Here is a 14,584-nt window from a genome sequence, read left to right on the forward strand (position 1 = left end):
AAGATCGTTGTCAATCAGGCTCACTAATCAAGCACATCACATTAAAACGCGCCCCAGAAAATAATCTGGGCGGGATTTGGGACACTCTACTACACCCCCTCTCCACAGGTTTCGACTAAAACACCAAGCGCTAGCGGCACACTGGAAACCCAAACCACACAGTACGTAAACACAACATGTCAGAAACCCACAATCATCTCACAGTAGTCACAACAGAGAGAGAGCGAGGGAGCAAGAGAGAGAGAGCGAGAGAGATAGAGAGCGCGAGAAGGCTTCCCGGAGGCGCTCAAGCCGAGAGATAGCGGGAGATTTCTTTATTTTCCCATTAAAGCCTGGTAGATTATTGCAGCATTATTATATATTTTTCATCTTGGCAGATTTCCTCATCCTAGCTCTATATCACCAGGCTTAACCCCACACACTCAGGGGGCATTTTGATTGGCCCTCTCCAGGCGCAATTTCTTGCTCTCTATATCCGAGAAAATGGAGCACCGTGTTTCAGAGCGAGTGAAAATCAACCTATCCTCTCCGAGACAGCAGTTTTGCAACGCCGAACGCTGTTCACAACGATATCAAGCCCTGACGTCAAAAGGAACACACCGATCAACTGATAAAATGGTCCGATTTTGAAAAACATTACTGCCTCACATAATATTCCCCATAAAATAAAAATGATTGACAGGGATTTCCCATTTCTGTCAGAGGGATTGGTTGTGAAGAAGTTCTGAGAAGGAGGGATTGGGAGGGATCCATGCTAAACACAATATTGGACTTATGTGATCAGCATTGTATAAGGTTATTATTGTAAGTCAGTGAAATCAACTATAGCCTAGGGCAGTGCTTCCCAAACTCGGTCCTGGGGACCCCGAGGGTTGCACGTTTTGGTTTTTGCCCTAGCGCTACACAGCTGATTCAAATAATCAACTCATCATTAATCTTCGATGATTTGAATCAGCTGTGTAGTGCTAGGGCAAAAAACAAAAACGTGCTCCCGTTGGGATCCCCAGGACCGAGTTCGGGAAACACTGACCTAGGGGTAAAATACAGTCTCTTGCAGTCAAAAAAAAGCATAACATTAAAGAATGTCCACCAAAGCGCCCATCTTCCTTCAGATCAAGAGAAAAACGGTGCAGGATCTAACGGTGGACATCCCGGTGACGTGTTCCGACAGCTTGGTCTGATGACTGGAGATCTTCTAACACACCTAACCTCCACTCCAAAGCACACACAGCATCACACAGATGGCCAGGCTGAGGTCGGTTGAGACGGAGTTTGCTGTCCACAAGTCCCTAGTTATTGTCACCTTCTTATCACCTCCTTGTCATGCCCTGATCCCGAGCAGCATGCAGCTGATGGTGAAGAGAATGCCCTCTGTGGCATCCAGTGTGATAGCAGTGGTATTAGGGCCCGTTTCCTGAGCCCCCCGTGGCTGAGATTAGAGCAGTTTCCACATCCCCTTCAGGTAAACTGTCAGACGTGGAGCTGACATCTGAGCCGTATTTAAGCTCGGATAGTGACAGCGTTGTCACATTCAGATTTAACACCAAGGACAGGGAGCGACAGACAGTGAGAGAGAAGAAGAGAGCGAGAGAGAGCGCGCGAGAGAGAGAGAACATTCCGGATGAATGCTTTACCAAATACAGCATGTGTCTCACTAGACACGTTTGGGGAATTCAAAATCAAAGCACACAAGCACCCTGTAAAAATGTCTGTAAAAATCGTTCAAGGAGAGGCCAAGGCAGCAGCTAAGACAAATGGATGAGATGAAAGCAAGTTAGTGAAAGAGGAGAACTGTAATGTGTGTGACCAGACACAAACGGAGTTCTCCAAACATCTCCTTTTATCTCCTCTCTCATTGACAATATTGCAGAAGTTAAAGTTCTGAAGAAAAAAAAGGACTATAAAGAGAAAGCTGTAAGAGGAAACAGCTTGAGAATGGACTTGTCATGGGTCAAATATGACCAAGACAGTTGATTGGGGACCTGGCTAAGGTCTGAGCCTTGGGAGAATTTTGGCAGGGCCAAGGAGAAGAGGGGCCATGTGGAACAGTCAGGACAGGCCTGGACTGACTGGGACAGCAGAGTACAGAGGAAGGTTACCATGCTGGAAAGAGTCTGAGGAACAGGCTGAAATAATCAGGCCATGATGACAAATGAGCCGAGGGAAGCGTAGGGAGAAGGAGAGAGAGAGAGAGGGAGGAGAAAGCCATGGAGGGGAGAGAGAGATGGGGTGAGATGGGGTAGAGAGAGTAAGAGAGAGAGTAAGAGAGAGAAAAAAAGAGACACGGGGCTCTGAATGTGGTCTGCTTTGTGACTGTGGCCTAGATAGTCTTGTGATAGAGACAGTGTGGCTCAGGCTGGTCAAGGGGCTGGATCACAAGACACATCCGGCTCCTCTGAGGATCCCTCTAACAATGCAATGAATGAGTGAGCGCTGCCTCTCGCTCTGCGGTCCCTAGCCCCCCCCCCATTCCCCTCAGCACACCCCTCTCCCCGCCTCCACTGGCCTTATTTCACAAGGTGCACTTCGAACGTCCTACAGGACCGTAACACGGTAAGGTGGCTCTGGAAAGTTACAATTGCAGAGAAAAGAACATCACTTTAATGGCGAGGTTGCTTTGGAAAGTTACAGAGTCCTGTGACTGCGACTAACTCCTGTGACGCTCTGTATCTAATGCAGACTGCTGTATAAATGCGTTTGTAACAGCAGGAGAAGAAAGCGAATAGGACTTAGCCCCTGAGGAAATATCCTTCAGTTAATTTTATGGATGTCAACAGAACCTAAGCTTCCACCCAGGGCTTGTTATGCCTATTGTGTTTTTTGGGGGTAAAGCCCTAACTTGTCTCACCGTCTCCCAGAGCATTGTTCTCTTCTGCCAAGGAATCAATATTCTTAATGGACACGGAGGAGGACAGGGTGTGTGCATCTATTCTCACCACAGTGACTTCTCTCTCTCTCTCTCAGTCTCTCTCTGATGGACAGGATGGACGGACAGCGGAGGAAGAACGCCGCTCCGCGGATCCCACTGATGACTCACCCTCTGCGATGCCTTTAAAACCCCTCTTCAAAAGGGTCTCCAAAGCCTCCGCTCACAGACGACAAATATCCCACAGTGCTCCGCTCTGACACGTTAACTCCCTCTCGCATCACTTTCTTCTCCGCTTGGTTCAGCGTCCACGGCCTCCGTCCACATCCCAGGGGAATCTGGCCAACGGTGTTTGAGAGTAGATTTGTTTCAATGTAATGCTTAAGGCAAAACCTTGTCCCGGTAATGATTTACACTGGAAAGTGCACAGGATCAATTCCGCTGCATACACTTAATGCATGTAATACTGTACGTCCGGGTATGGAAAAATGACCTCGGCGATTTAGAAAAACAAATTGATCGGGGGATGAGACGTAGACCACGTCTACACCCGTGTCGTGATGGCTTGGGTGATTTGGGTGGATTTCTTGAATGCTGCAGACGATACTAACACTTGTTTTTCTCTCAAGGTGGCTAATCCATTTGAATACATATATATCCCACTCCTACACATTATATGGCATCTATCTGCAGCAAGTGAACGGTCAAGGCAATTAGCGCACGCAGCAAACTTGACAGTCCTCCAGGCTTTTTAAAGCAGTCTTGTTCTAGTGATGTGGATTCGGTGCCCAGGTTCCCTCTAATGAATTATCTCTGAAGCAATGGATGGAGCTTTTTTTTCTTCAAAAGAAAACCAACAGAATTCACAACATCATAATGAAAGCAAACCTAGGCTTCAAAATGGTGTGTGTGTGTGAGATAGAGAAGGAAACAAATCCAAAGCTTCGAAGATGGTGAAACTCTGTTTCGACAAACTAAACAAAGCCCAAATCCCTTCTTAACACCTTTTACCCCCACCTCTCCACTCCCCCCCCCTCTCTCTCTCTCGCCTTCGTTGCGATTTCAAGAATCGTTACTTTACGGTATGGCCGTTTCTCTCAAGCCTCCGCTCTCCCCCTCTCTTTCTGGCGTTGTATCTCGGAAACAACTCCGACTAATCTTAATCAAAGCTGGCGTTCTCATGAGTGGCACCCTCTGATGTTTACCTTGGGGAATATAGGCACTGCAGTTCCCAGAAACCCTGGTTGGCCCATCAATAATGGAACACCTCGTTGGGCAAACCCCTACAGCCAGAGCACATAACGCAGTACACAGTGCATGCCCGAGGACACGGCCAATGTTCTGCCAGTCAGCAGAGACTTACGATGTGCAGCAGCGTACCCACGGACAGTACTAATTAAACTCCTGACCCTTTCACTGTAAAGAGGGTCGTAAAGTATCACCAAATATTGTGATGACATCCATATTAGGAACTCCTCATCACCTGATTGATTGAAAGTAAGAACAAGTTAATGAAGGAGACGGTTTCCTGTTTTAGACAGGAAAAATAAACAGTGAATTCCTTTACGTCTCTGTGCCGAGCTCCTCTTTCTCTGGTTTGAGGAGAGAAAGTCAGAGCCTGTTCTCATTCGATGTTTCACTGAGTAAGCGCGATAGGCTCAGCAGGACATGAGATGTCAACTTCAGACAACCCAAGGAAGAACCCAACAGGAAGGCCAAATCAACCCCAAAAAAGGAGTCTGGTCAGTGAGAGCCTTCGTCTGCAGGAAGAATGCACAAATGAGGCTAGTGTGATTGATACACTCTGTACAAAGTTATTTCAGAAACTCCGCCGTTCGTTCTCTGGTGGCTTGGCAGGGGACCAGGCTGGCCAGTATTACGGTACCGACAGCTGCTCAGGTTTGGGGTCCGTGGGTTTCAAAAAGCAAATCAACTTTGGAAAAAATATACTGTATCGGTTGTTCCCGAGTCGACAGACGGGAGCAGCTGTGGCTTGTCAGGCAGGCCGTCTCCATGTGGGTTTTTGCCAGATTTCTACCTTTGTTTTGCTAAATCTGAACAGTTCGATGGGGACGGTTAAGGATGTGCCTTCCTATCACCCCCCCCCCCCCGCCCCACCTCATGCATTGATGTTGTTTGTAATGCAGATTTGACAGCCTGTGTATGTTTTTAGGAGAAGAGCTCAAAACAATGGATAAATGATCCAAACAATATATTCACCAGCAAAGGGATACATAATATCTCAAACTTTCTACGAACCGTCCGAAGCGGATACCGGCTGAGAGTGATGGAACCAATTCCGCGCCACTCTGGAATGCCTTGTTGTTGTTCCAGCGTCATTTGAGACGGGCTGACCACTTACCCAGTTTCCCTCTGAAGTTGACTTGAATCGCAGGAAGATGAGGTGCGATCTAAGGATCACTATAATTCCTGCCTGCTCATAACGCTGCTGTGTCTTTGTCACTAAAATGGGGCTTTTGATGTGCCATAGATGCCCAGATACAGAGCTGAGCAGAGCCAATCAGAGAAAAGCAGATAAACTAGAACAAGGATAGGGCTGTAGACTCCTTGAGGGAATTATATACAACAACAAAAACACACACACACACACACCCTACTACTACTACCACCACCTCATTAAAAAGCCCTCTGTGTATTTTAGTTTTGGAAGCTTCTCTCTGAGACAAAAAAAACTAACTTTAATCATCGCCAACTTCGGATAAAAACTAACATGCATACAAGACTTAGACTAATAAGCTGCAGTGTGTGCGGCTGCACTGTTGTCTTGGTGCTCGGTGATAACGGGTGTGCATGAAATGATCGACGCTCCCTGTATCAATTACTCCGAGGATATTACCGCCGCGTGCAATATCATTCTACCAATTAAACAGGAGCAAAGTGCTTTGGTGTAATATGCTGTAAGCACTGTGCTAGCCTCCCAATTACATTTAGAATAGGTGCTGTGGAGACACGGAGATAGTTGAATAACGAAGCTGGTCCCCGACGTCACCCAGATATCATACTCCTGAGGGGAAAGTATTGGGTCAACTTACTTTACATTGCAGCAATTAAGAAATGGGTGGTGCAATGGGCTCATGGATCTGGATGAAAATCGTCTGGTCAAATCTCATGTTCCCTATATAGTGCACTACTTTTGACCAGAGCCTTATCACCACTTTCTTATCAAAAGGCTCTGGTCGAAAGTAGTGCACTATAAATAGGGTGACATTTGAGACAGAGACCACAATTCCCTTCAATTTAACATTCTCATCTCATTGTCCAATTGAGGGTTAAAACATGCATCCACCCCCAACAGAGAATCCACACACACACACACACACACACACACACACACACACACACACACACACACACACACACACACACACAGCCAGCCGAGGCATGCAGAATGAACAAACAGTTTAGAGAGTGAAAAAAACACAGGATAGTCACCAGAGGTTTACTAAAAAAACATGTTCAATTTCCTGTAGAATCTCTAGCTCTCTAAAGACGTTTCGGACCTCGTCTCTCTCTATGCACTGCTGTTTGTTCATGTACTTCATGGCGTACATCTTCTCTGTGTCCCTCTTCTGCACGATGCACACCTGCAGGGGAGACAAAGACAGAAGAACAGAGAGTGAGCTACCAACTAACTTAGGACTGGAACCAGACTCACATAAAGCAAGTAAGCACAGACACGCACAAACACACATTAGTATGCAATGATATCCAGTACACCCTGGCATGAGACAATGCATTGTCATAATGGCTGATATTACTGCCCTCCATTAGAATGTTTCCAGTGTGGAAAACAAGCCACAAACAGTCTCCGACCTCATCATGTTGTGCTCATTAAAACGAGACGTTCCATGGACAAAGTGGAGAAAAGTAAATGTGAAATGTCAAGATCAGGACAGGGGGTATGGGAGGGAAGCCTCATTACTGTAACATCCAGTCATTAGGAATTTGTATTTCTTTTATTTAACCTTTATTTAACTAGGCAAGTCAGTTAAGAACAAATTCTCATTTACAATGACGGCCTACCAAAAGGCAAAAGGCCTCCTGCGGGGACGGGGGCCTGGGATTTAATTTTCTAAATAGAAATACAACATAAATATAGGACAAAACACGCATCCCAACGAGACAAAACAACACTACATAAAGAGAGACCTAAGATAACAACATAGCAAGGCAGCAACACATGACAAAACAGCATAGTAGCAACACAACATGACAACAACATGGTAGCAACACAACATGGTAGCAGCACAAAACATGGTACAAACATTACTGGGCACAACAACAGCACAAACGTCAAGAAGGTAGAGACAACAATTCATCATACAAAGCAGCCACAACTGTCAGTAAGAGTGTCCATGATTGAGTCTTTGAATGAAGAGATTGAGATAAAACTGTCCAGTTTGAGTGTTTGTTGCAGCTCGTTCCAGTCGCTAACTGCAGCAAACTGAAAAGATGAGCGACGCAGGGATGTGTGTGCTTTGGGGACCTTTAACAGAATGTGACTGGCAGAACGGGCCGTTGTATGTGGAGGATGAGGGCTGCAGTAGGTATCTCAGATAGGAAGGAGTGAGGCCTAAGAGGGTTTTATAAATAAGCATCAACCAGTGGGTCTTGCGACGGGTATACAGAGATTACCAGTTTACAGAGGAGTATAGAGTGCAGTGATGTGTCCTATAAGGAGCATTGGTGGCAAATCTGATGGCCGAATGGTAAAGAACATCTAGCCACTCGAGAGCACCCTTACCTGCCGATCTATAAATTATGTATCCGTAATCTAGCATGGGTAGGATGGTCATCTGAATGAGGGTTAGTTTGGCAGCTGGGGTGAAAGAGGAGCGATTACGAAAGAGGAAACCAAATCTAGATTTAACTTTAGCCTGCAGCTTTGATATGTGCTGAGAGAAGGACAGTGCACCGTCTAGCCATACTCCCAAGTACTTGTATGAGGTGAGTACCTCAAGCTCTAAACCCTCGGAGGTAGTAATAACACCTATGGGAAGAGGGGCATTCTTCTTACCAAACCACATTACCTTTATTTTGGAGGTGTTCAGAACAAGGTAGAGAAAGCTTAGAGAAAGCTTGTTGGACACTAAGAAAGCTTTGTTGTAGAGCATTTAACAAAAAATCCAGGAAGGGGCCAGCTGAGTATAAGACTGTATCATCTGCATATAAATGGATGAGAGAGCTTCCTACTGCCTGAGCTATGTTGTTGATGTAAATTGAGAAGAGCGTGGGGCCTAGGATTGAGCCTTGGGGTACTCCCTTGGTGACAGGCAGTGGCTGAGACAGCAGATTTTCGGACTTTATACTGCACACTTTGAGAGAGGTAGTTAGCAAACCAGGCCAAAGACCCCTCAGCGACACCAATACTCCTTAGCTGGCCCACAAAAATGGAATGGTCTACCGTATCAAAAGCTTTGGCCAAGTCAATAAAAATAGCAGAACAATATTGCTTAGAATCAAGGGCAATGGTGATACCATTGAGGACCTTTAAGGTTGCAGTGAAACATCCATAACCTGAGCGAAAACCAGATTGCATAACCGAGAGAATACTATAGACATCAAGAAAGCCAGTCAGTTGATTATTGACAAGTTTTTCCGACACTTGATAAACATGGCAAAATAGAAATAGGTCTATAACAGTTAGGATCAGCTTGATCTCCCCCTTTAAATAAAGGACAAACTATCTCCCAGAAAGGAGAGACAGGTTAAAAAAGGTTGGAGATGATATGGGCCGCAACCTTAAAGAAGAAAGGGTCTAAACCATCTGACCCAGATGTTTTCTAAGGAGCACCTTTAGTACCTCGGACTCAGTGACTGCCTGTAGCGAGAAACTTTGTAGCGGGGCAGGGGAAAAAGAGGGAGAAGCATCAGGCATAGTCGCATTACAAGGGTTGGGAGATGAGGAAATGTTGGACGGGCAAGGAGGTATGGCTGAGTCAAATAGGAATCCTGACTTATAATGAAGTGGTGATTAAAGAGCTCAGCTATGTGCTTCTTGTCAGTAACAACCACATCAACAACATTAAATCATGCAGCGCCTTATGTCAAGATCGCAGATTTTAGAGAAACAACAAATGTCGGTACATATACGTGTCTTATATCGGCTGAAAGCTTAAATTCTTGTTAATATAACTGCACTGTCCAATTTACAGTAGCTATTACTGCAGAAAAATGCCATGCTATTGTTTGAGGAGAGCTCCCAACAACAAAACACTTTTTTCACCGCGATAGGTTTGATAAATTCAACTCTGAAGGTGAAATGTGTACTTACATTCTGAAATCTTGCTCTGATTTATCATCCAAAGGGTCCCAGAGATAACATAGTGTCGTTTTGTTAGATAAAATCCTTTCATATCCTAAAAAAGGTCCATATAGCATGCACAATCTATTTTGTATTTCCACTCGTTCAATTTGCAAATTAAGGAATCTGTGAAAATCTCACCTTTAACGTTGTTTCAACAGGTCAAATCACGTTCGTATGTATTCCTCAGAGATCCTAGAACGTAACAAGACTTCACTATATCATTAGGGGTGTAGTATATCCTATAGGACACCATATTTGGTCAGAGAGCGACACATTCATGGCACTCCGATGACGCTGGAAGTCTTCACTTGAATGACTATCTTTGTCAAATAAGCACCAATCAAGGTCAAACAAAGCTGGGCTTTACGAGATTGTCTGTCGCAAAATGTAGGTGCTAACCTTTTGCGACAGAATGCCTTTTCCTTTTGGACAAACATTATAAGAATATTCAGAGTTATGAAAACTGGTTGTTTTGCAAATGTTGAACTTATAATATGGCTACTAATACTGGAAAAGCTAAATCAAAGTCCAAGTATACAGATTTGACGATATTCTTACAGAAAAATGTAATATGAATGCAACGGTCTCCTTCACGATTTGCCCATATGTACATGGGTGACTTCAGACTAAATGTCCTGTAGCTCACTCATACTTCAAGTTATCTGTCTGACACTTTGCACATATACTGCTGCCATATTGTGGACAGCATTGGAATTACAACCAGAGTAATGGCTGAAACTGGGACCTTTCTCTTGCATTTCAAAGATGGTGGTAGAACAAAGAAAAACGTTTTTTTCTTTGTATTTTCTTCTACCAGTGTCACGTTCCTGACCTATTTCTGTTAGTTTGTTGTATGTGTTAGTTGGTCAGGACGTGAGTTTGGGTGGGCATTCTATGTTGTCTGTTTCTATGTTGGTTTAAGGGTTGCCTGGTATGGCTCTCAATTAGAGGCAGGTGTTTGGCGTTCCTCTAATTGAGAGTCATATTTAGGTAGGTTGTTTCACAGTGTTCGTTGTGGGTGGTTGTGTCCTGTGTCAGTGTTTGTCGCACCATACGGGACTGTTCGGTTTGTTTTTAAGTTCGGTCTTTTGTGTAGTCATTTTCCTGTTCGTGAGTTCTGCGTTTTATGTAAGTTCGCATGTCCAGGTTTGTCTACTCCGTTTTGTTGTTTTGTTAGTTTATAGTCAAGTTCGTGTTTTCGTCTTTTCTGTAAATAAATATGTCATCACAACCCGCTGCGCCTTGGTTCAATCACTACTCCTCCTCTTCGGTTGAAGAGGAGGAGGAATACCGTTACAACCAGATCTATTGTGTTACATTTTCCTACATTCAATTCACATTTCCACAAACTTCAAAGTGTTTTCTTTCAAATGGTGCCAAGAATATGCATATCCTTGCTTCAGGGCCTGAGCTACAGGCAGTTAGATGTGTTATGTTAGGGGGCTATCCCTTAATGAAGTGGTGATTAAAGAGCTCAGCCATGTGCTTCTTGTCAGTAACAACCACATCATCAACATTAAGGGACATGGACAGCTGTGAAGAGGAGGGATTATTCTCCAGGTCTTTAACCGTTTTCCAGAACTTTTGGAGTTAGACCCACAGAGAGAGAACTGCTCCTTAAAGTAACTAACCTTGGCTGTCCGAATAGCCTGAGTGCACTTACTACTCATTTGTCTGAACGATAGCCAGTCAGCTTGAGTATGCGTGTGCCGAGCCTTTCGCCAAATGCAATTCTTGAGGTGGAGTAACTCTGCAAGATCACGGTTGAACCAGAGGCCGAACCTGTTTTTAATTCTCATTTTCTTTTTGGGGGCGTGTTTGATACCAATACCACTGAAAATATAGAAAAAGAAGGTCCAAGCGTCTTCGACAAAGGGGATCAAGCTGATTCTACACCATTTTACAGAGGCCGGTTCATGAAGGAAGGGTTGCTCATTAAAAAGCTTTGTTCAAACCCATTGAACAGCTTTTGAACATTGAACAACCCATAGCTTTGTTCAAACCCATTGAACAGCTGGAATGACAAAGTACCAGGATGACACAGCCCACCCCAACTGTCACGTCTCAGGTAGTATCAAGTTACCGCGGTGCCGGAGGCAGAGTGACGTGGCTGAGCACGTGCACACAGATCAGTAAAAACGGAACATCCGCGTGCTGCTCCCAGCTATCTAACGGAATTGTCCACAACAGCCCAGGTATCCTCGTTACAACAGATGGTTGATTTCCAGCATTAGAGGATGGTATGACAGGAGGAAATCTATTACTCTCCAAAACGCAATCTAATTGCCTGCCTCCCTTCCTCTCCCTCTAGCTGGAGCACAAATAAGAACTGCTCTACCATCTTGCTCTCCGTCCCCCTCTTCGTTCCTACTCAGGTTTTTCCTCTCCGTCAGTCTTTGTCATAGGCTCATTACAGTACCGCATGAAGTCATACCATTTCCCTCCTCCTTATGGATCTGTGTTGAGTTGTAAGGAGAGAGGGTGTGGGAAGAGGCATCAGGTAGATGACAGAGGACATGTTTGTGCTGGAAGAGGAGAAGCTTGCGGAGTACAACCAGGCTCCTTCATAAAATGGACAGATCAGGGGGTGAAAGTCATTTTCGTAAGGATGTTCTTGAAGTGTTTCTTGCCCCCTCGTGGCTCACGGCCCTCCATATTTCCTCCTTCCTCCCTTGTTGCCCTAGCCTACACACAGACCCAATTTCCTCAGCCTCATTTCATAGAGGCCAGCCAGTCATCTGCACTGCACGAGGGGATGGGCGATGAAGGGAAATAAATGAAACACTGCAATTGCTAACCAAACGGCTAAAGCTTTTACCGCTTGTCCTTCTAAGGCTGTTAGCTTTTCTTATGACTCCCCTTGTTGCTGTAAAGCATGGAGCGCTGGTGACAGCCTGTGATTTCAGCCCCAGAGCAAAGCGGTCTTTCACACTCTGAGGCCAGTTACACTAAACTGTCTATTGCACCGAGAAGCCAACGACCTATCAGACCTATCAAACCTGCTGTCAAATACCCAATCTCTGGCCCCTCATTTCAGTTCAGACACGTTTGTATGACTGAACAAATCACATTTTATTTGTTTATTTTATGTGCCGAATACAACAGGTGTAGGCTTTAACGTGAAATGCTTACTTACGAGCCCTTTCCCTACGATGCAGAGTTAAAAAATAAGAATGAAGCTATATACAGGGAGTACCAGTACCATATCAATGTGCAGGGGTACGAGGTACTTGAGGTAGATATGTGCATATACACAGAGTATAGATAATACTAAGACTAAAAAAGGAACAGAGTAGCAGCAGCATATACTGTAGGATGAGTATGAAAGTGTGTGTGTGTGTGTGTGGCGTCAATATGCTTGTATGTGTATCTGCGTATGTAGTGTATGTATGTGTGTCAGTTTCTGTGAGAGTGTCAGTATAGTATGTGTGAGTATATGTGTGTGGGTAGAGGCTTGTGAGTGTGCATAGGGTCAGTGCAAAATAGGGTCAATGCAGATAGTCCGGGTAACCATTTGATTAACTATATAGCGGTCTAATGGCTTGGGGATATAAACTTCCTTGGAGACTGTTGGTCCGAGATCTGATGCTCCGGTGCCCGGATGGAGCAGAGAGAACAGTCTATGGCTTGGGTGGCTGAAGTCTTTGGCAATTTTTCTGGCCTTCCTCTGATGCCGCCTGATAGAGGTCCTGGAAGGCAGGGAGCTTGGCCCCAGTGATGTACTGGGCCGTCCGCACCACCCTCTGTAGCGCGTTTGCGGTCAACGAAGGTGCAGTTACCATACCAAGCGTCGATGCAGCCAGTCAAGGTGCTCTCAATGGTGTCATGTCCTCTTCACAACTGTGCGGGTGTGTGTGGACCATGTTAAGTCCTTAGTGATGAGAACACCAAGGAACTTGAAGCTCCCGACCCGCTCCACTACAGCCCTGTCAACGTGGATGGGGGCGTGACCACCAGCCAGAAAGAAAATGTATTAAGAGTTTATTCATTTATTCATAGAGAATATTAGCGATTCAGTAGATCAAAGACCAATTCTGTATAGGTATAGACAATTGGAATCAAACTGAGCTGAAGGTCTGAAACTGACATTTTCCATAACTATTAGCTTATGAATATAGGGTACAGTATATACACACCATCTAAAATTCGAATCATTGGAGATGGCGAGGACAGATAGATTAGCATGGTGGTCCTAGACTAGGACTGTGGCACTGACTGTCAGAGCGATGGCTTCTGGGTCTGAGCCTTTCTCAGGGTAATAGACGCCAAAGTGAGCCTAATTAATTCTGATGCGTTTTCTCTAAAATGCTAATGGGCGGCACAGTCCAAAGCATTATGATCCCGCTGGCTATATTTCACTGTTAAATATTCATTATGAACCCCTACTATTCAGGCTAACTTCAGAGTTAATAAATAGGCACAGTAAAATGTCAACCTTTTTTGAAACGGGGAGTATTTACTTTGGGGCCAGCCCTGAGGATGGTGCCAAACCGCTCGGCAGGCTGTCGACTGGGGCATGCGGTGTGACTTGGTGAAGCGGCGGCTAATAAACTGGCACAATCACAGGAACAGACTGTGTGTACAGTGTGCTTCCAGTTTCGTTGGCAGGAGCGGCGCCGTGGACAGCGTTGCCTGGAGGTGAAGCACCCTACGTAGTGACAACGTTAGCTGAATGGTTGTAATCTCTGGCCACCAGCTGCACAACACACCTGCTTATCTTGCCTCTAACGAGGCCTTTCAAAGAGGGACTACCCATCCATTGGTCAGGTTGGATATTGATTTCCTCCCTGCACAGCCTTGGAGAGAGGGAAGTGAGCAGCAGCTGTTTGATGTGGAAAGAGTCTAAGGAAGGGAGGATGGAGGCTGGAGATGAAAAACACCTGTCCTAAAAAGAGATACACACCTCAATGAAATGCTCAATCCCTGGAAGGGATCAAACTAAAAACTTCAATCGTTTTGAACATTATAGTTTGTCCCTTTTTTCCCCCTCCCTTTCCCCGACAATTCTTATTTAATCAGTGTTCTGTGACCAGAAAGCAGATAACAATAATGAGCAAACTCAAATTAAATCACATTTCATTTGTCACATAAGTAAACAAAAGATGTAGACTAACAGTGAAATGCTTACTTCCCATTAATGCTGAGTAAAAAAAAACTGAAATAGAAAAATAAAATCGAGGAATAAATACACAACGAGTAACGATAACTTGGCATTTGGAAAGTATTCAGACCCATTGACGTTATCCACATTTTGTTATATCACAGCCTCCTAAAATGTATTAAAATAAATTTCTCCTCATCAATCTACACAGAATACCATATAACAACAAAATTAAAACAGGTTTAGAAATGTTTGCAAATGTATTAAAAATAAACAGAAATACCTTATT

At 44.7% G+C, this 14,584-nt stretch overlaps 1 protein-coding gene across 5 annotated transcripts in view; it reads right to left on the minus strand.

The window, feature by feature from the left end:
• LOC129853004 (serine/threonine-protein kinase 32C-like) overlaps positions 1 to 14,584 on the minus strand; it is a 98,712-nt gene that overhangs the window by 20,639 nt on the left and 63,489 nt on the right. For 4 of the 5 annotated variants that reach the window (XM_055918624.1, XM_055918643.1, XM_055918651.1 and 1 more), the window contains one exon: positions 6,320 to 6,471. In XM_055918624.1, coding sequence (XP_055774599.1) covers positions 6,320 to 6,471 — 152 coding nt within the window. Of the gene's footprint in view, positions 1 to 6,319; positions 6,472 to 8,690; positions 8,849 to 14,584 lie in introns of those variants that run through there. The other variant, XM_055918634.1, reaches the window with a different exon arrangement.

The sequence above is a fragment of the Salvelinus fontinalis genome, chromosome 1 (assembly GCF_029448725.1).
Source record: "Salvelinus fontinalis isolate EN_2023a chromosome 1, ASM2944872v1, whole genome shotgun sequence".
NCBI classification, from domain to species: Eukaryota; Metazoa; Chordata; class Actinopteri; order Salmoniformes; family Salmonidae; genus Salvelinus; species Salvelinus fontinalis.